We start from the raw sequence: 15,011 nt of genomic DNA on the forward strand, positions 1-15,011 counted from the left end.
ACGCATTTAATAACATTTCTTTGTTCAACTGAATTCCTCCTAAGATGCCCTTTTGCATATTGTTTTTTTTTTAAATGTTACCTATGTCCTATGCACTAGTCCTCTCAGAATGCACTAAGCAGATACGTGCTAAAGAAAAACAAGTATTGGCTGCTTTAGTTCAGAGCCAAATGCAAAACCCATATCTTACACAGTCACTAAAAACCACTAATAGAAACAACACAGTGAAGGTCCCCTATATCTGCCTCTTTGTGCTAGGGAAGGAAGAAAGAGCCTTGTCTCTCTCTTTTTTTTTTTTTTTAACTTGTGGAGATTGCTCAGATACTAAGTAGAGCTGGTAGGAAAACAATGTTGGAATGATTTTTCCAATGAAAAATGCCCTTTTTTTGGGAAAACTGAAACTTTCAGTGGAAACATTTCAGTTTCTCTCCTCCCCCCTCTGCCCCCCCAAAAATCAGTTTCCATCAGGAAAATCAAAATGACAGCTGCCTGCCTGGAAGGGTCTTGTCAATTGCACTTTCTGAGTTGCCGAGGCAGAGCACCTGGAGCTGGAACGTCTATACTGTAATTAAACAGCCCCTTAGCCTGAATCCCGCGAGTCCCAGTCTGTGGGCATGGGCCAGCCCCCGTTTTTTAATTGCAGTGTAGACATTCAACTTGGCTGTCACAGGGTCAGGCTCTTATAATTTGACAAGAGCCTTTCAGCTGGGCAGCTGCAAACCTGGAAAATTTCACTTTGGTTCCTCTGAAATTTAATTTTTCTTGAAAACCTTTCCCATGAAATATTTCAGTTTTGATGTTTTATCCCTGTTTTACTGAAATTTTTTTCAAAGATGCGAAATTTTTCACAGCTAAGGATTTCCATTTTCCAGCTATCTCTAGTGCTAAAAGCCATGCATGTCCCCAGGTAGATATACAGATTTTTTTAATCAAGAATTACATTTTTATCTTTTCCACTTGTCTGAGGACAACACTGTGATCCTACTTGGCACATTCATGAGGATTTCTGAAGTGCCTGGGCATCTGTTTCCACCTGTAAAGTGTAGGCATGTTTGTGCATTTGAATTCTGAGGATTGCACAAGGGCAGATTTGGCTAAATATTTGGTCCTAAAAATACTGAGAACCCAAAGTACGTTCATCTTAGAAATAACTTGATGGGATGGTCTTGGATACTGGGAGAAGACAACTGAGCCCGATTCCTTTGGGAATTCATGTGTGTTATGGGAGTATCTTTGCGGCATACCTTGTCTAGGGCAAGTTTCAACTTTTAATTTCTTATTAAAATTGCCCATATGACATTAAAATGGTTTATTTCAAGACACTTGGAGACTTGTACATATATTCTATATATCCTTGAATCCTAACTGATCTTTCTAAAACAGCGTATTCATCATACAAGAAACCTCTTACAATATATTCCACAGCTGCATTTCCAGTGGATGTATTCTCTCTGAGGATTACCATCTGTTCCAATTATCCTTCATTGTTTTTAGTTTAAGCATGGAAGCTTTATAACTGCTATGAAATTCTTGCCATGTATTTATCTTTATTTTGGGATATTTAAAATTTTTGGTTCATTCTTCTCAGCCAGAGAAGTTTGTTCTCACATAAGCAATGGAAAAATATTTTTACAATATCATCTCTAGGGAATTTTGGCTAAGATTGGGCAGAGTTCAATATACTGGGGCAGGCTTTCTACCTCAGTGGCTCTCAACCTTTCCAGATTACTGTACCCTTTCAGGAGTCTGATTTGTCTTGCATACCCCCAAGTTACACCTCACTTAAAAACTACTTGCTTACAAAATCAGACATAAGACAAAAGTGTCACAGCCTCCCGTTACTGAAACATTACTTACTTTCTCATTTTTACCATATAATTAGAAAATAAAGCAACTGGAATATAAATGTTCTTACATTTCAGTATATAGAGCAGTATAAACAAGTCATTGTATGAAATTTTAGTTTGTACTGACTTTGCTAGTGCTTTTTATGTTGCCTATTGTAAAAATCAATAAAGGCAAATATCTAGATGAGTTGATGTACCCCTTGGAAGACCACTATTTACCCCTAGGGGTATGTGTACTGTGGGTTGTTCCACTTCACTCAAAATGGCCAAAGAAGAAATTGAAAGGACAAAGTCTGTGAACAGTTATACCGGTGTAAATCTATAGCTAATTCCATTGAAGCCAGTGGAATTACGCTGATGTAAACCGAGAAGAGACATGGGTGGGGTGAGTGCATGACTGAGCAGGACAAATATATTAAACTAGAAAAAGAACTGGCTACACAATGTCCATTTGCAGAAGGACCCACTTTCTGTGGAAAATACGCTATCTCTTTAAATATGTATAACTGGCAAAGTACTGAAACATACAGGGGCAAGGCAAGCAAATCCACCGAAAAGGGCAGCTACTTATTGGCGGAAGTGAGGGAGCTGGGTTTAAGAATGCACCCAAAGCATTGAGATTCTTGATGTAGGAATATAGTCTTGCAATGGCTTCTTATAGTCCCTACATATTGCTCTGAAAATCATTGCAAACTTTGTAGACTATTCTACTAAGGTGCACAGGCAATGGCGCATAGGGTGCGATATCAATCCTGTCTCCTTTCATGCAGCTTTTCAAGGGGTACATATGTTGGAGATCACATTCACCTTGATTCTCCCCCCACATCCCCATCTTTATATATATTTATATATAAAAGGCTCCTGGACCAAATATGGAATCTGTCTTGCTAGCATGGTTTAATAACATGGGAGGGAGGAGCAGAGGGCACCCCGTCACCCGTGAACAGGACCTTTTATCCACAAGAGCAGCAGGCCAACTGACTGCTTCTTGAAGGCACGCTCTACATCTTAATTTTCCTGTTTGCTTACAAGCCGCCCTCTTGCCCCTGCCGAGTAGAGCCATTGCTGTAGCTGGGGCAAGAGGGGAGACGTTGAATGAAAGAAGGATCCTGGGTGCTCAAAGGTTACAGAGAGCTCCTAATGGGCATCCAGATTTAACTGCCCAGAACCTCTTGAGGTCTGCTGATCATTAATTATCTTTAATGCATCTTACCAATAGGAGTTCCCACGCCATAGCCTTTAGAATCAATGAGTCCGCCGATCTGTGTGAGATTGCAGTTTCTCTGAGTCACATATTCTATGCTGGTTGATTCCATCAGCAGGGCATAGTCCGTTGTGAGCACCCGCTGGATTCCCTCATCATTGTTCTTCACCAGTGCAGTCTGCTGCCTGCTGCTCATGAATGCCCACATTTTTTCATATGTTGATATTTTGGATTTCTAAGGAAGGAAAGTGGATTCAGCAGAAATGTTAGTTCTCAAATTATACTTGCAAAACATTCCTATGCTTAGCGTGAACGCTGTCAATAACACCTCTTGAATTGGGAGGGACAGAGAGAGGACTCTTTCAGACTCCCTGGAAGCATTTTCCCCCACACACTCTTTTCACACTGTGCAGTGTGCTGTGAGCTAGTTTCTTCCTGCCTCCTGCCCTAGAGGTGCCAGCATTTCAGTGTTCACATGTAACCTGGGAGGAGCTGTGGGATCTTTTTGGATGAGCAGTGCTCTATAAATGTAAGATGTTACAATGAGCCCAATGAATTAGTTAGCTGGGTTACATGTAAGCAAGTGTTTGAGATTACTGCATTGTGGGACATTGTTTCCTCTTCGTTGGGCAGTAGTACCACACTGTGTTCCAAAAGCTGATCAATAGGGTACTATTTATCCGGATGCCAGTAGTCTGTAAGTCGTGCACTCCACAAGGAAGCTCGAAACTATATGAGAAGGAAGTGAAATCTTAAAAGCCAAGATGCCCTGATACACTTGTGCTTCTGCCTCCCACCACAGCGAACATAAAGGGCCTAATCCTGCTCTCACTGAAACCAATGAGCATTTTGCCATTGTGTTCAAAGGGAGCATGTAGGGCCTTAATGTGCTGAGACCTGGGCTTCAGATCATGCCATGTAATATGATGCCATCTAAACAATAAAACTAAAGAATAGATTGTGCCGGGTCCCTGCTGGGGTGCTTGGGAGGGAGAGGAAGTACATAAGGAGTGTCCTTAATGCTCCTCACCTAAGAGCCAGACACAATCCCAGGGAACTCAAGAACTGTTCCCCTCTTAGCTCCCCTTGAGGGGAATAAGGGAAAGGGAGGAACTGAACACAGCAGAGAGCAGGTTTCACAATCCTTGAGGATGGTGCACAGTGCACACTCCCTTTTTTAGCTCAGGTGCTACAAGAGGTGTTATGCCGCCTTAAGCGCCATTCCTCCTGGAGCTCTCGGGGGTAGTAAGACACTGCCCATATGCTCAGTGTGCGCCTCTCTTGTAGCTACAGTCGAACCTGAAGTGTTTGCACTATATTAACACTATTCCCTGCTTCTTTTTTGTACTCAGTCATGCTATATTAAACACACACCTTTTTTTTAAAGTTACAAATTGAGATTTGGTCTAAAGGTTAGAGCACCATTCAACGTTTTGTCCACATTACCTGTATTTTTTCTTAACGCTTCATAGCTTTCCACCCATTTTACAAAAATGAAAAACTACTGTAACTGTACAGTCCAATTACACATTTGTACATGGATAGAAAAGTTGTTGCATTCATCACTGCAGCTGAAATCAGTTTATTAATAGCATGTTTTAGCCAAAAATCAATGTACCACCATTTTTATGTCTGCGCTCTCTCTCTCGCTCTCTCTCCTTAATTCTCTAGAGTGTTCCATTGCACTTTAGGATAGTACTTCCTGCATAGCCACTGGTGCTATGGATGTTTCCGTCTATTGGACATCTTTCTGTTCTATTTTCACTCAGCGAGACAACCAGGCTGTATTGCTTCATTTGACTAAGGCTACCCCATCAATGATGTAAATGAAAGTCTGTTCTCCATTTACAGAATGAGTAATTAATAAATTGGAGGTTTTATTTTCATTTTTTTTTTGAAATTTCAAACACTTCACAGCTTCCCAAGTAGCACTCTCCCTCTTGTCACATAAATGCAAATACTGTTGGAAAAGGACTCGTTCTCCTTTAGCCTGGTGCATTTTCTGTTACTTAAACTCACAGAAAGGATCCAAGTGAAAAACACACATACTAATGAATCTGGAACAAGAAACACAATCCCTGCTGTAAGAGTCCTTGTTTTAAACTTCTATTTTTACAGCAACCAAGAAGTACCTCTTTCAAAGTTGTTAAGACTAGTGAGCTAGCAGTAGAGTGGGTGCTGAGCTGTGGGTACGAGACAAGCTGGGGTTTTGTTCCTTGTCTCTGCCTGGCGCTGACCTGCTGTGTGACCTTGGGCAAGTTGCTTCACAATTCTGTGCCTCTGCTACCCCTTCCCACCCTTTGTCTATTTAGATGTCACAGGCTCTTAGATATTAAGAGTCTCTACCTCAGTTTGTATGCCTAATGGGGGCCCCAATCTATTTGAGGCATCCAGGTCAGTGGTTCTCAAACTGGGGCTGCCGCTTGTGTAGGGAAAGCCCCTGGCGGGCCGGGCCGATCGCGGCTCCCACCTGCCGCAGTTTGCCGCTCCAGGCCAATGGGGACTGTGGGAAGTGGCGCGGGACAAGGAATATGCTGGCCGCCGCTTCCCCCAGCCCATTGGCCTGGACCGGCGAACCGCGGCCAGTGGGAGCCACAATCGGCTGAACCTGCGGACCCGGCAGGTAAACAAACTGTCCCGGCCCGCCAGGGGCTTTCCCTACACAATCGGCGGCTCTAGTTTGAGAACCACTGATCTAGGTGCTACCGCTAGAGATGCAAGACATAATCCGGTTACCCACATTGGTTACTGAGTGCTTGTGAATATTGTATTGTTTCCCCACCCTAGTAGTAGTTAGGCTCCAGGTTGGTGTGGTTTTGAAAGGCTGGGGGAATGGAAAGGAAAAGTAAATGTACAGGAGTATGGTGCTGCCTGTAGCCAGGTCTGTGGACATGGGCACTTCTGTCTGGGGACTCCAGGCTACACTGAAAATGATGATTGCATTTATTTCTTGTGCCGAGTGCTGGGTAATGTGCGGACTCTGTTCCCGGTAAACTAAGCTGGCTCTTTATTAAGAGAGCTGCTCCAATGGCAATTTAACATTCTTAGCCAAGGGCACACAGATTGACTTCTTGGTGCTTCCTCCACATTCTTCCCTTCTGCAACCCATAGAACCTTCCTCCAGCTTGCTACAGTAGTAAAACCACATAATCTCATTTTCTTCGTCTGAATAGTCTTGATGTAACACTCTTCTGACCATGTCACAGGTCAGGATAACTGAACCTGTATTTCCGCTCACTGGTCCAGCAATGGCACCCATTCTCAGGCTTCCAGCTTCCCTCTGGTTGCCTCTCTTGAGTGGAGACCTGTGTCTCTTCCCCTTCTGACTGAGGTATGTCCAGACTTTACAGTTCCCTGCATTTGCTGCATTGTTCCCAGCAGTGAGAGGCTTCATCTTCAGAGATAATTAATAAGTGTAACTGCTATAGTTAAAAGTACCACACAGTTCTTTCTATGCAACCCTATTTTATTTTGAAGGTAAAAAATACTACAGTAGAAAACATATTCTTGCAGGAGCAGTTCTTTAAACCCACACCCAAGGCACTGGCTTGTGGTTACAAGTTCATCACAGCTTCAACTCAGAACAAGCACCCAGTCTTATGGAGCCTCAATAGGCCCAGTCCTTCCAATCCTATCCTGAGGACTGGGGCTCTCTGTGAACCAGGGGTCCTGTCTGGTTGCTGGATCAGGAAGAAAGCCCTGAGCCAGTTTAAAACCAGGCTATTTATCCAATGTCTGTTGTCATTTATCTTTGTCTGTTGGTCCCTAGAATCTAGTTTGAACTAGTATATGCGCACCTCTCCAGAGGGGTGGCTTCAAAGCGTTGATAACAAAGGAAATGCATTAGCATTCTCCTCCCTACTAGAGAAGGTACCATATAATTCCACAAAAACACATACACAATTGCCTTTTTAATACAATGGACCCCCAAAAGTATGAACCCAAATTGAATAAGGTGTAACTTAATTCAATACATTTTATTTTAATGTCATAAGGTTTGTGCAGGATATTGTCAGTCTATCTCAGACCATTTTTAGGTTCATTGGGTAGAGTTAGTCTGTTCTTATTAAACACTATTCTGCATGGCAGCTCATATTAGATATTGACTTCCTACTTGGCTGCGTATTAAACTTTTAAGCAAAATTTCTTTGACTCTGAAGTTTGGGGCTTAATATTTCTTCTACTCTTGAGTTTGTTCAGTCAGAGGACAATGCTAAACTTTGAAGGTTAAATGGATCTGCTCAGTTTCTTCTCAATTAGTATAAGCTATTTTTTACCCTAATTAGGAATATATTTTTGAAACTGATACACTTTATAGGGTAGTTTAAGACTGATACAGACCTATAGAGGTTATAGGAATAATGTATTCTGTATGCAGATGAGTTTGCAAGAGATATTTTAGCTTCCTGCTGTGTTAACCCCTCCCCTCCCCCCCCCTTCCACCCCCCTGCCATGCCCCCTCACACACACAGATTTCTCCACTAAGGATGAAATTCAAATTTCTGCCCTTTGGATGCAGATGCAGGACTGACTGATTTCAATGGAGCTGTATATGCATAGCAGAAGGCAGGATTTTGCTAGCTTCAGAATGGGAAATTAAACATCAATTATTATAGATGAGCCAAAAATAAAGTGAGAAAACAGAACAAACTGATAGAATTACAAGAAGAGCTGGTTGCAAAAATTTGAATGAGACAAGTTTTCATCAGAATTTGCCGACTTAGCAAAACTGAAGCATTTTGTGGAGACAGTTCTGTGGAACCCAAGCATGTTTCTACCCAGCTGCTGGGGAACCAGGTTTCCAAGGTCCGTGGCCCCAGGGCAGCCTGCTATGCGGAGTGCTGTGGTGCCTTTGAGGGGAATTTCAATTTTGTGGGGGTCCTATTTGGAACAAAATAGATTTTGAAACAGATCTTCCATGAAATGGAATGGCCCGTCTTTGCACAGCTCTAGACGGGATAGATGCATTCATTTCTTAAAGCTGCTCTTATTCTAAAATATTTTTTTTGAGAAATGTGTAGAGGCTTGGAGTTTCTATTGAACTAGTATAAGGTATTCAACACATGAATGGAAATATACTCAGAAGTGTGTGTGTTTGTATTCTGTGTGTATTGTAAACCAACAATAGGAATGCGAGTGGGCGTGGGACTGAATAAATTCGAACAGAGTTCCTAGACAAGTGATGTAAACATGTTTTCCCAACCTGCTCCTACCATATTCCCTATACACTCGATAGCTTCTAAAAATACCCCCTTCTTGGGATTTCCTTTTACTATTTTAAACAAGTTATAAATTTAAGCTTGGGCTTTCTCTAGAGTCCAGCTGGTCCTAGGATTTCTTTTTGCAGGCTCTTTCCGCTTCTGCCCCTCCTCCTAGTTCTTTTTACTTTTAAGGAGTTATCTATGTCTTACATTCCATAGATTAGAACTAGTCAGTCCAGATTGGGCTGACTGCTAAGGGGAGTCCAGAAAATGGCTCTGCATCTCATGTAGGGCACGTGACACCCTGTCACCTATCTTTCACCACAAAGAGCGCCTGGAACAGTGGGTGTGCCTTAAAATTTTCTACAGGTTTGAAAGAGATTGATTCTACTGGCATGTCCCATTTTAAACACAAGGAGTATCTTCCAAAAGAGAATACACTTTTAAAGAGTGCCCGCTCTATGCCCTTTTTTCCTTCCAACCTAGTCAGAGCTAAGCTCCTGAAGAGCTATGTTGCTGTACAAGACCCAGACTCACTGCTGTGGCTGCTGCTGCTGCATGCCTTGTTTCTATTTTGGTGGCCACGAGTGACCTCCTAATCACTTCAGCACTTTCTGAAGGGCAGGAAACTGCTCCTCGTCTCTCCCCAGGAAAACATACCAGGCTTGTGGGCAGGACACTACCTGCCTGGACTCGACTCTACTGCACTAATATTTGGGCACTCCCGGAGTCCACTAAGTCCAATACCATCCCCCCACCCACTCACTGCCTTCTAGCCAGACTGGTCTGGAACAGCCCTCTGGGAACCCTGGGCCTTGTGAACTCAACAAGACCACATCTCCCCCACAGTCACTTTCTGCAAAGGGACAGGACTTTTTCCTATGTTCCCTTTAGAACTTCTACTGTGAGCCTAATCATCATTGATCTTCTATGACTGCCCATGTCTGATCACTAGGAAAACTCACAGCACTTACAGTCTCTTGAACTGAAAACCATTCTCTTCCTGCTTCACCAGGCTCACCTGGAGATTTTCATACATTTCTCTTAGACTTCCCCCACCTGTTACAGCAGCCATCTAGTTCAGTGAGCTTGGCCCCCCTCCATCTGTTTTTCTTCGGATTATGAGTTTCCTAGGAATCTATTTTGAGGGACAAAGCCTTTCTTTTAACTGAGCCACTTGAACCTCACACCCTGCTGGTTACCATATTATCCACTGTGCCCCATTCAGCTAGCAGTATTGCAAGCTGGGAAACAGTTTGATGCCAGTAGACTGCAGTATCCTCTTCGGGAGAAATATGTTTTTTGATATCTAAATATCTCCCCTATCCTATGAAAGTTTTATTTCAAAAAATAAAATAGGAAGGCTTGTGCTTAAATTTAAAAATATAACTGCCCTTTGTCTCTACTGTGGCTCTGAATTATTTTGCAATATCTGCTCTTTACTATAAATCATGATGGGCACACAAAACTCAATCCTCTGAGGGCCCTCAACTCCCAGTGACGTCCCTTGAGTTGAGAACTGTCAGCACATTGCAGGGTCAGGCCTGAAATGATTTCTTAGAAACATTGGGGAGGGAAATCACACCATTTCCTTCTTCCTCCCCCAGAAGTAAGCCAGCTCTTCCCTGACTTCACATGGTAATGTATAACTCATATATATAAAATTACAGCTGGGGCTGGTAGAAACTGCCTATTAATAAGGTTGACTGACACTTCCCTTATAAGACCCTGTGCTTTAAATTTTGCCAACATTTGACTGTTTGGCCTATATTTCTCATGCTTCGTGTCAGCCTCAGGGTGATTTCTTTTGCCTTGGAAAATTTTAGCCAAAACTATGTGTTTCCAAGAAGGAGGCTAGAGAAAAATAAATTGCTTCATCCATGTTACATACTGGTGAACTTTTCTTTGAAAAGCTCTAGTGCCCCCATGCTGTGGAGCAGGGACTCAAAATTTGGTAGGGGGTGTCCTTTATGTCCACGATGTGCCTCTTGACACCCTAATGAAAATCTGCTCAAACTTGGGAAAGTTATAGGCCTTTGAAAAAATCACAGTTTGCACATGCTCAATAAAGACTTCTCAGATTTTAGCAGCTAAATTCCCCCTAAATTCCATCCACACTGGGTATGCATCAGCATGGACTGAGCAGGACTTTCCCTGCTGTTGCAGCTCTGGGCTGTGTTGGGTCTGGGCACCTGAACTGAGAGTATGGAGACTATGTCTCCTGTGCGCTCAATGACACCCCTCCTGCCCCCCGCCCTCTCCCGGAGCCCAGGTAGCATGGAGGAGGAAGCTGTCGGATTCAAATGCAGAGGGGACAAGAGTTGAACCTCTGGGGAGCAGTGGAGTAGATTGGGACAAGGAGCCTGGCAGGCATTGGGTGTTAGGGGGGATGGGAGACAGGGACTGCAACTGGCAGTCAGGGGCAGAGATGGGTACTGGGAACTGAGTGGAGTGAAGACTGGGCAAGGAGACTGGAACTGAGAACCCTTGGGATGGGGGGGGGAACAAGGTGATGGGAGGCCGATCTGATGAGAAGCCAGGTTGTAGGGCTGGCTGGACAAGGACTTGGGAAAAGGACCAAAGGGGCACACTGAAATTAGATAGAGAGGGAGGGGGAGATTGGAACTGGAAGCCAATGCAGCCAAGGGTGGGTGGTTAGGTGGGGAAACTGGAGGCCAGGGGTGGGGAGAGAGGCAAATCAAAGGAGGGGCTGGGAAGGAGGGAAATAGAATGGTTGGGTAGGAAGATTGGGACTGGGATGAGAAACATGAGGAATGTAGACAGGGAGTGGTAAGGTAAAGAGAATGGTACTGGGGCAGGTTGGTGGCGGTGGGACAGAATAATCTGTGCCCACTAGAGAACACTCCCTTCCAGAGCCTGCAGTGGAACCCAAGATTCCTGAGTCAGCAAATATCTGTGACACCTACTGGCAAAGTGTCCCATCCCCCTTTAGTTGTGGTCACATAAAGGAGGCCCACCTATTACTGCTACTATTGGTTACTCCATTATCTAAAGTGGCCGAGGTCTTTGCGGTGGATCTAAAGGTTCCAATCGTGCTGATGACCCATGTGGGTGTCAATGTGATGCCACCTGATGGAACTTCTAATTTTTCAGTTTACTTTTTTAAAACCCTAGGAAATGATACACTAAAAACTATATTAAAAGAACATTATCAAGGTTGCAAAGTCAAGCACTCAAAAGTTAGGAAATGCCGGAATGAAGACAGCCTGGGAAACCTTAATTCAACCCCCTTGTGCATATGCATTATGACAGTCTTTAATTACATGATCACATAACTATTTTTTCCATAGGCTCATTGCCTCAGTCAGTGCACAAAATGGACCTGCTTTGGGGGTGAATCAGGGTTGTGTAGTTTAGCAGACTGTTGTCCATAGGATTCCTGCTCCATTTAGTGCAGAAGTAGGAAGATGCATGGTGAATGTGGCAGGGAATTACAATAAGAGGATTTCATGGTTAAGGCAGTTAAATGCTTCCCTGGAGAGTTGGATTCTATCCCTTTCTCTGCCCCAAAAGCCCAGATACACGCAGGGATCCGCTGCAGGCTCTGGAAGGGAGTGTTCTCTAGTGGGCACAGATTCTTCTGTCCCACCCCCACCAACCTGCCCCAGTACCATTCTCTTTACCTTACCGCTCCCTGTCTACATTCCTCATGTTTCTCATCCCAGTCCCAGAGTATGGAGCCTATGTCTCCTGTGCTCTCAATGACACCCCTCTTGCCCCCTCCCCTGGAGCCCAGGTAGCATGGAGGAGGAAGCTGTCGGATTCAAATGCAGAGGGGACAAGAGTTGAACCTCTGGGGAGCAGTGGAATAGATTGGGACAAGGAGCCTGGCAGGCATTGGGCGTTCGGCAAATCCTGCCCAACCATTCTATTTCCCTCCTTCCCAGCTCCTCCTTTGATTTGCCTCTCTCCCCACCCCTGGACTCCAGTTTCCCCACCTAACCACCCACCCTTGGCTGCACTGACTTCCAGTTCCAATCTCCCCCTCCCTCTCTATCTAAAGGATTTAGGAGTTGCAGTGGAACAGCTTCAACAGGAGAGATTGAGCCCACATCCGAATGTTTCATAGCTCAGTGGTTAGGGTAATCTTCTGAGAGAGAGGGAAATCTCTGTTCAAATCCTTTATCCCCTATTTGGCAGAGAGGGGGGAACTGAACTTGGGTCTCCCACATACCAGGTGAGTATGCTAACCACTAGGCTAAAAGTGATAAGGTGGACACTACCACCTTCCCTCCCAAATTTGGTATAGGACTGATCTTGTAGGTAGCCTCTGCTCAGGCCCCACAGATGAGATGGGGGAGGAGCACCTATCTTCCCCCATTTTGTGGATCTCTCTGGGACTTAGACAGGAGATAGACATTCACATGCCTATTGTGGGGCACATGCCCAGAGGTGGAAATGAAGGCACCTGGGGAACTTTTACCCTGAAAACTTAGGTGCCAACTGAGTACAGGTTTTGCGAGAGCCACGGTTTTGTGGTTTGCAGTGGAATTTAGGGGTTTAAGTACCTATGTATCTTTGTGGATCTGAGCCATTGTTCCTATTTGATGTGCTAGGCAAGTCATTTAAACCAGCCTCTCACTACTGCTCACCCATTCTGTATTCCTCATTTCTGGGTGCCTGGCTTGAGAGTCTGGTGTCTGATTTGCAGAAATGTTGGATGGCATATAACACACAGTAGGTTATAAATAATATATATCTTTGTATGTATAACATTTCGACTGAATGCACCCTGGGGACATGGATTTGTCTCCTCTACCTCTGTACCTAATTACCTGATTTGAAACCTCAGTTAGATATCTAAATGCTAAAAAAAAATATTTAAAAAATGGATCCATCTTTATTTGTGCCTGCAAAATTCCACTCTCTTATTTGTGTCATAAAAAGCTGGTGCAAAACTGGAAGCCGCTTTGGAAAACTTGTTCTGATTTCCACAATGCTTAGAGTATGCAGTGATTTCCTCTGCTATAGAGCAGGAGCCACAACTGTGGAGTCCCTCTTTGTGCAGATTCATCTTTCAAGGCCCTGTATTGTGGTGACCTTTCTTGGCCAATGAGGGGAAATTGGGCTAAGGAATTTTTCTGGGGTCTTTTAAGTAGTAGCAAAAAGTTCTAACCAGCCTAATAGGTGTTCCTTATTAAAATAAGTGATATTGTAGTTACTTTGTGACAATTCCTAGGGTTCTCGAGTTGTTTCCCAGCATATGTTAATAGAGATTTCAACTTGTTATTTCAAAAACTGACTAAATAATCAGGCTTTGAAAAAAGCATCGTTTATTCTCTTATTCAAATACACAGTCACCTCTCCGCAATGATAGATGGAAGTAAGCAGGGGCAGCAAGAGAGGAATTTGCCCTTAACTGCTAAAAACAGGGTGGCCATGTAAGATGTAGCAAACTACTGCAGAATCCTTTTTGAAAATTACTAGTTTTGAGACATGATCCAAATATTTGAACTGCAATCCATTACTTTCCTTTATTTGTATATAAAGAACCTTTCTTCATCTGAAGGCAGTCTTGTGGTTAAGGTACTGCACTTGGATTTGAGGCATCTGGGTTAAATTCCCAGGTCTGCCACAGACCTTTTTAAAATCCTCACTTAAGATGTCAAACTGACAACACCAGAAACTGAAATGTTCATTCACAGAACATCTATGACACAGGTAGCAGAAGCTGTTTTTCCACCATGTTGCTTCACCAATGTGACTCATTGGCCTGCTAAACCCAGGGTTGTGAGCTCAATCCTTGAGGGGGCCATTTAGGGAACTGGGGTAAAAATCTGTCTGGGAATTGGTCCTGCTTTGAGCAGGGGGTTGGACTAGATGACCTCCTGAGGTCCCTTCCAACCCTGATATTCTGTGATTCCATAAGATTCTATGATTCTCTTTAGAAGGACTGCTTCCTAAAGGTTAGTTAAAAGATGCTCAGATACCATACTGAGGAGCATGATATTAATACTTACCTAGGTACATTCAATCCTTGGATTTCCTGCTGCGTGTGACAACAAAGCTGCTAATTAGTGCTAATTGCCAGGGGATGTTTTTTGTACATTTTCCATATTTAAACTTCTTGGTATATGTATTGACATTTTATGAGATCCATTCATTTCATATGTAATTAAAGTTGATTATCAAAAGGAATTTAGTTATCTACTGAAGCAATTTCACTAGAAAATGCTTTCACTTAATTATATTTATTAAACTTTAAATCTATATTCTTTATCTAAAATATTTTTAAAAGCAAATTAGCTATTATTTTGTATTTTTCCAATTGCTTTTCAAGATCAAGTAGCTATCTTAGCAAATTACTCGTTATAAACTTCAGGCCAAACAGCCCCCTTTTGAAGACTGAAGAATAGCTAGTAGTAATGAGCCCTGATGGGACAAAACTGCGGAGGTTCTCCTCGCAGAGTTTTCACTAAATTCTTTTGGCTAGGGCATGGGTTTGCCTTTCTCAAAAGGAGGAGGTTGTTGGGCCCCAGACTGTATAGATCTTGGGGGATTCACTAAAAGCATGGGGCTATTCCAGCAGAGACTTTGTGCCTGTACATTGTTCCAGAGTCCTTTATCCCCTCTTGTATTGGACCTGTTCTAGTAGGGACTTTTCAGATTGTAGCTTCCCTGGAGCTCTCCATTTTTAGGGAGCACTGGGTGCCACGGTACCGAGGACCTTTCACTAAAGGTGCTACAGTGTCAGACTGTAATCTATTTGTGGTGATTTCCTGTTGGTTGGCAGAAGGA

General features: G+C 43.4%; 1 protein-coding gene and 1 long non-coding RNA gene across 6 annotated transcripts in view; one reads left to right on the forward strand and one right to left on the reverse strand.

Annotated features, from left to right (window-relative positions):
* Positions 1–15,011, reverse strand: part of GRIK1 (glutamate ionotropic receptor kainate type subunit 1) — a 225,070-nt gene that overhangs the window by 14,097 nt on the left and 195,962 nt on the right. For all 5 annotated transcript variants that reach the window (XR_010594598.1, XM_065576876.1, XM_065576883.1 and 2 more), the window contains one exon: positions 3,061–3,286. Coding sequence is in view for 4 of the 5 variants with exons in the window: in XM_065576876.1 (XP_065432948.1) it covers positions 3,061–3,286 (226 nt within the window). In the remaining variant the exon portion in view is untranslated. The remainder of the gene's footprint in view (positions 1–3,060; positions 3,287–15,011) is intronic.
* Positions 1–15,011, forward strand: part of LOC135977226 (uncharacterized) — a 117,888-nt gene that overhangs the window by 9,980 nt on the left and 92,897 nt on the right. The window lies entirely within an intron of this gene.

This window comes from Chrysemys picta, chromosome 1, assembly GCF_011386835.1.
Source record: "Chrysemys picta bellii isolate R12L10 chromosome 1, ASM1138683v2, whole genome shotgun sequence".
NCBI lineage: Eukaryota > Metazoa > Chordata > Testudines > Emydidae > Chrysemys > Chrysemys picta.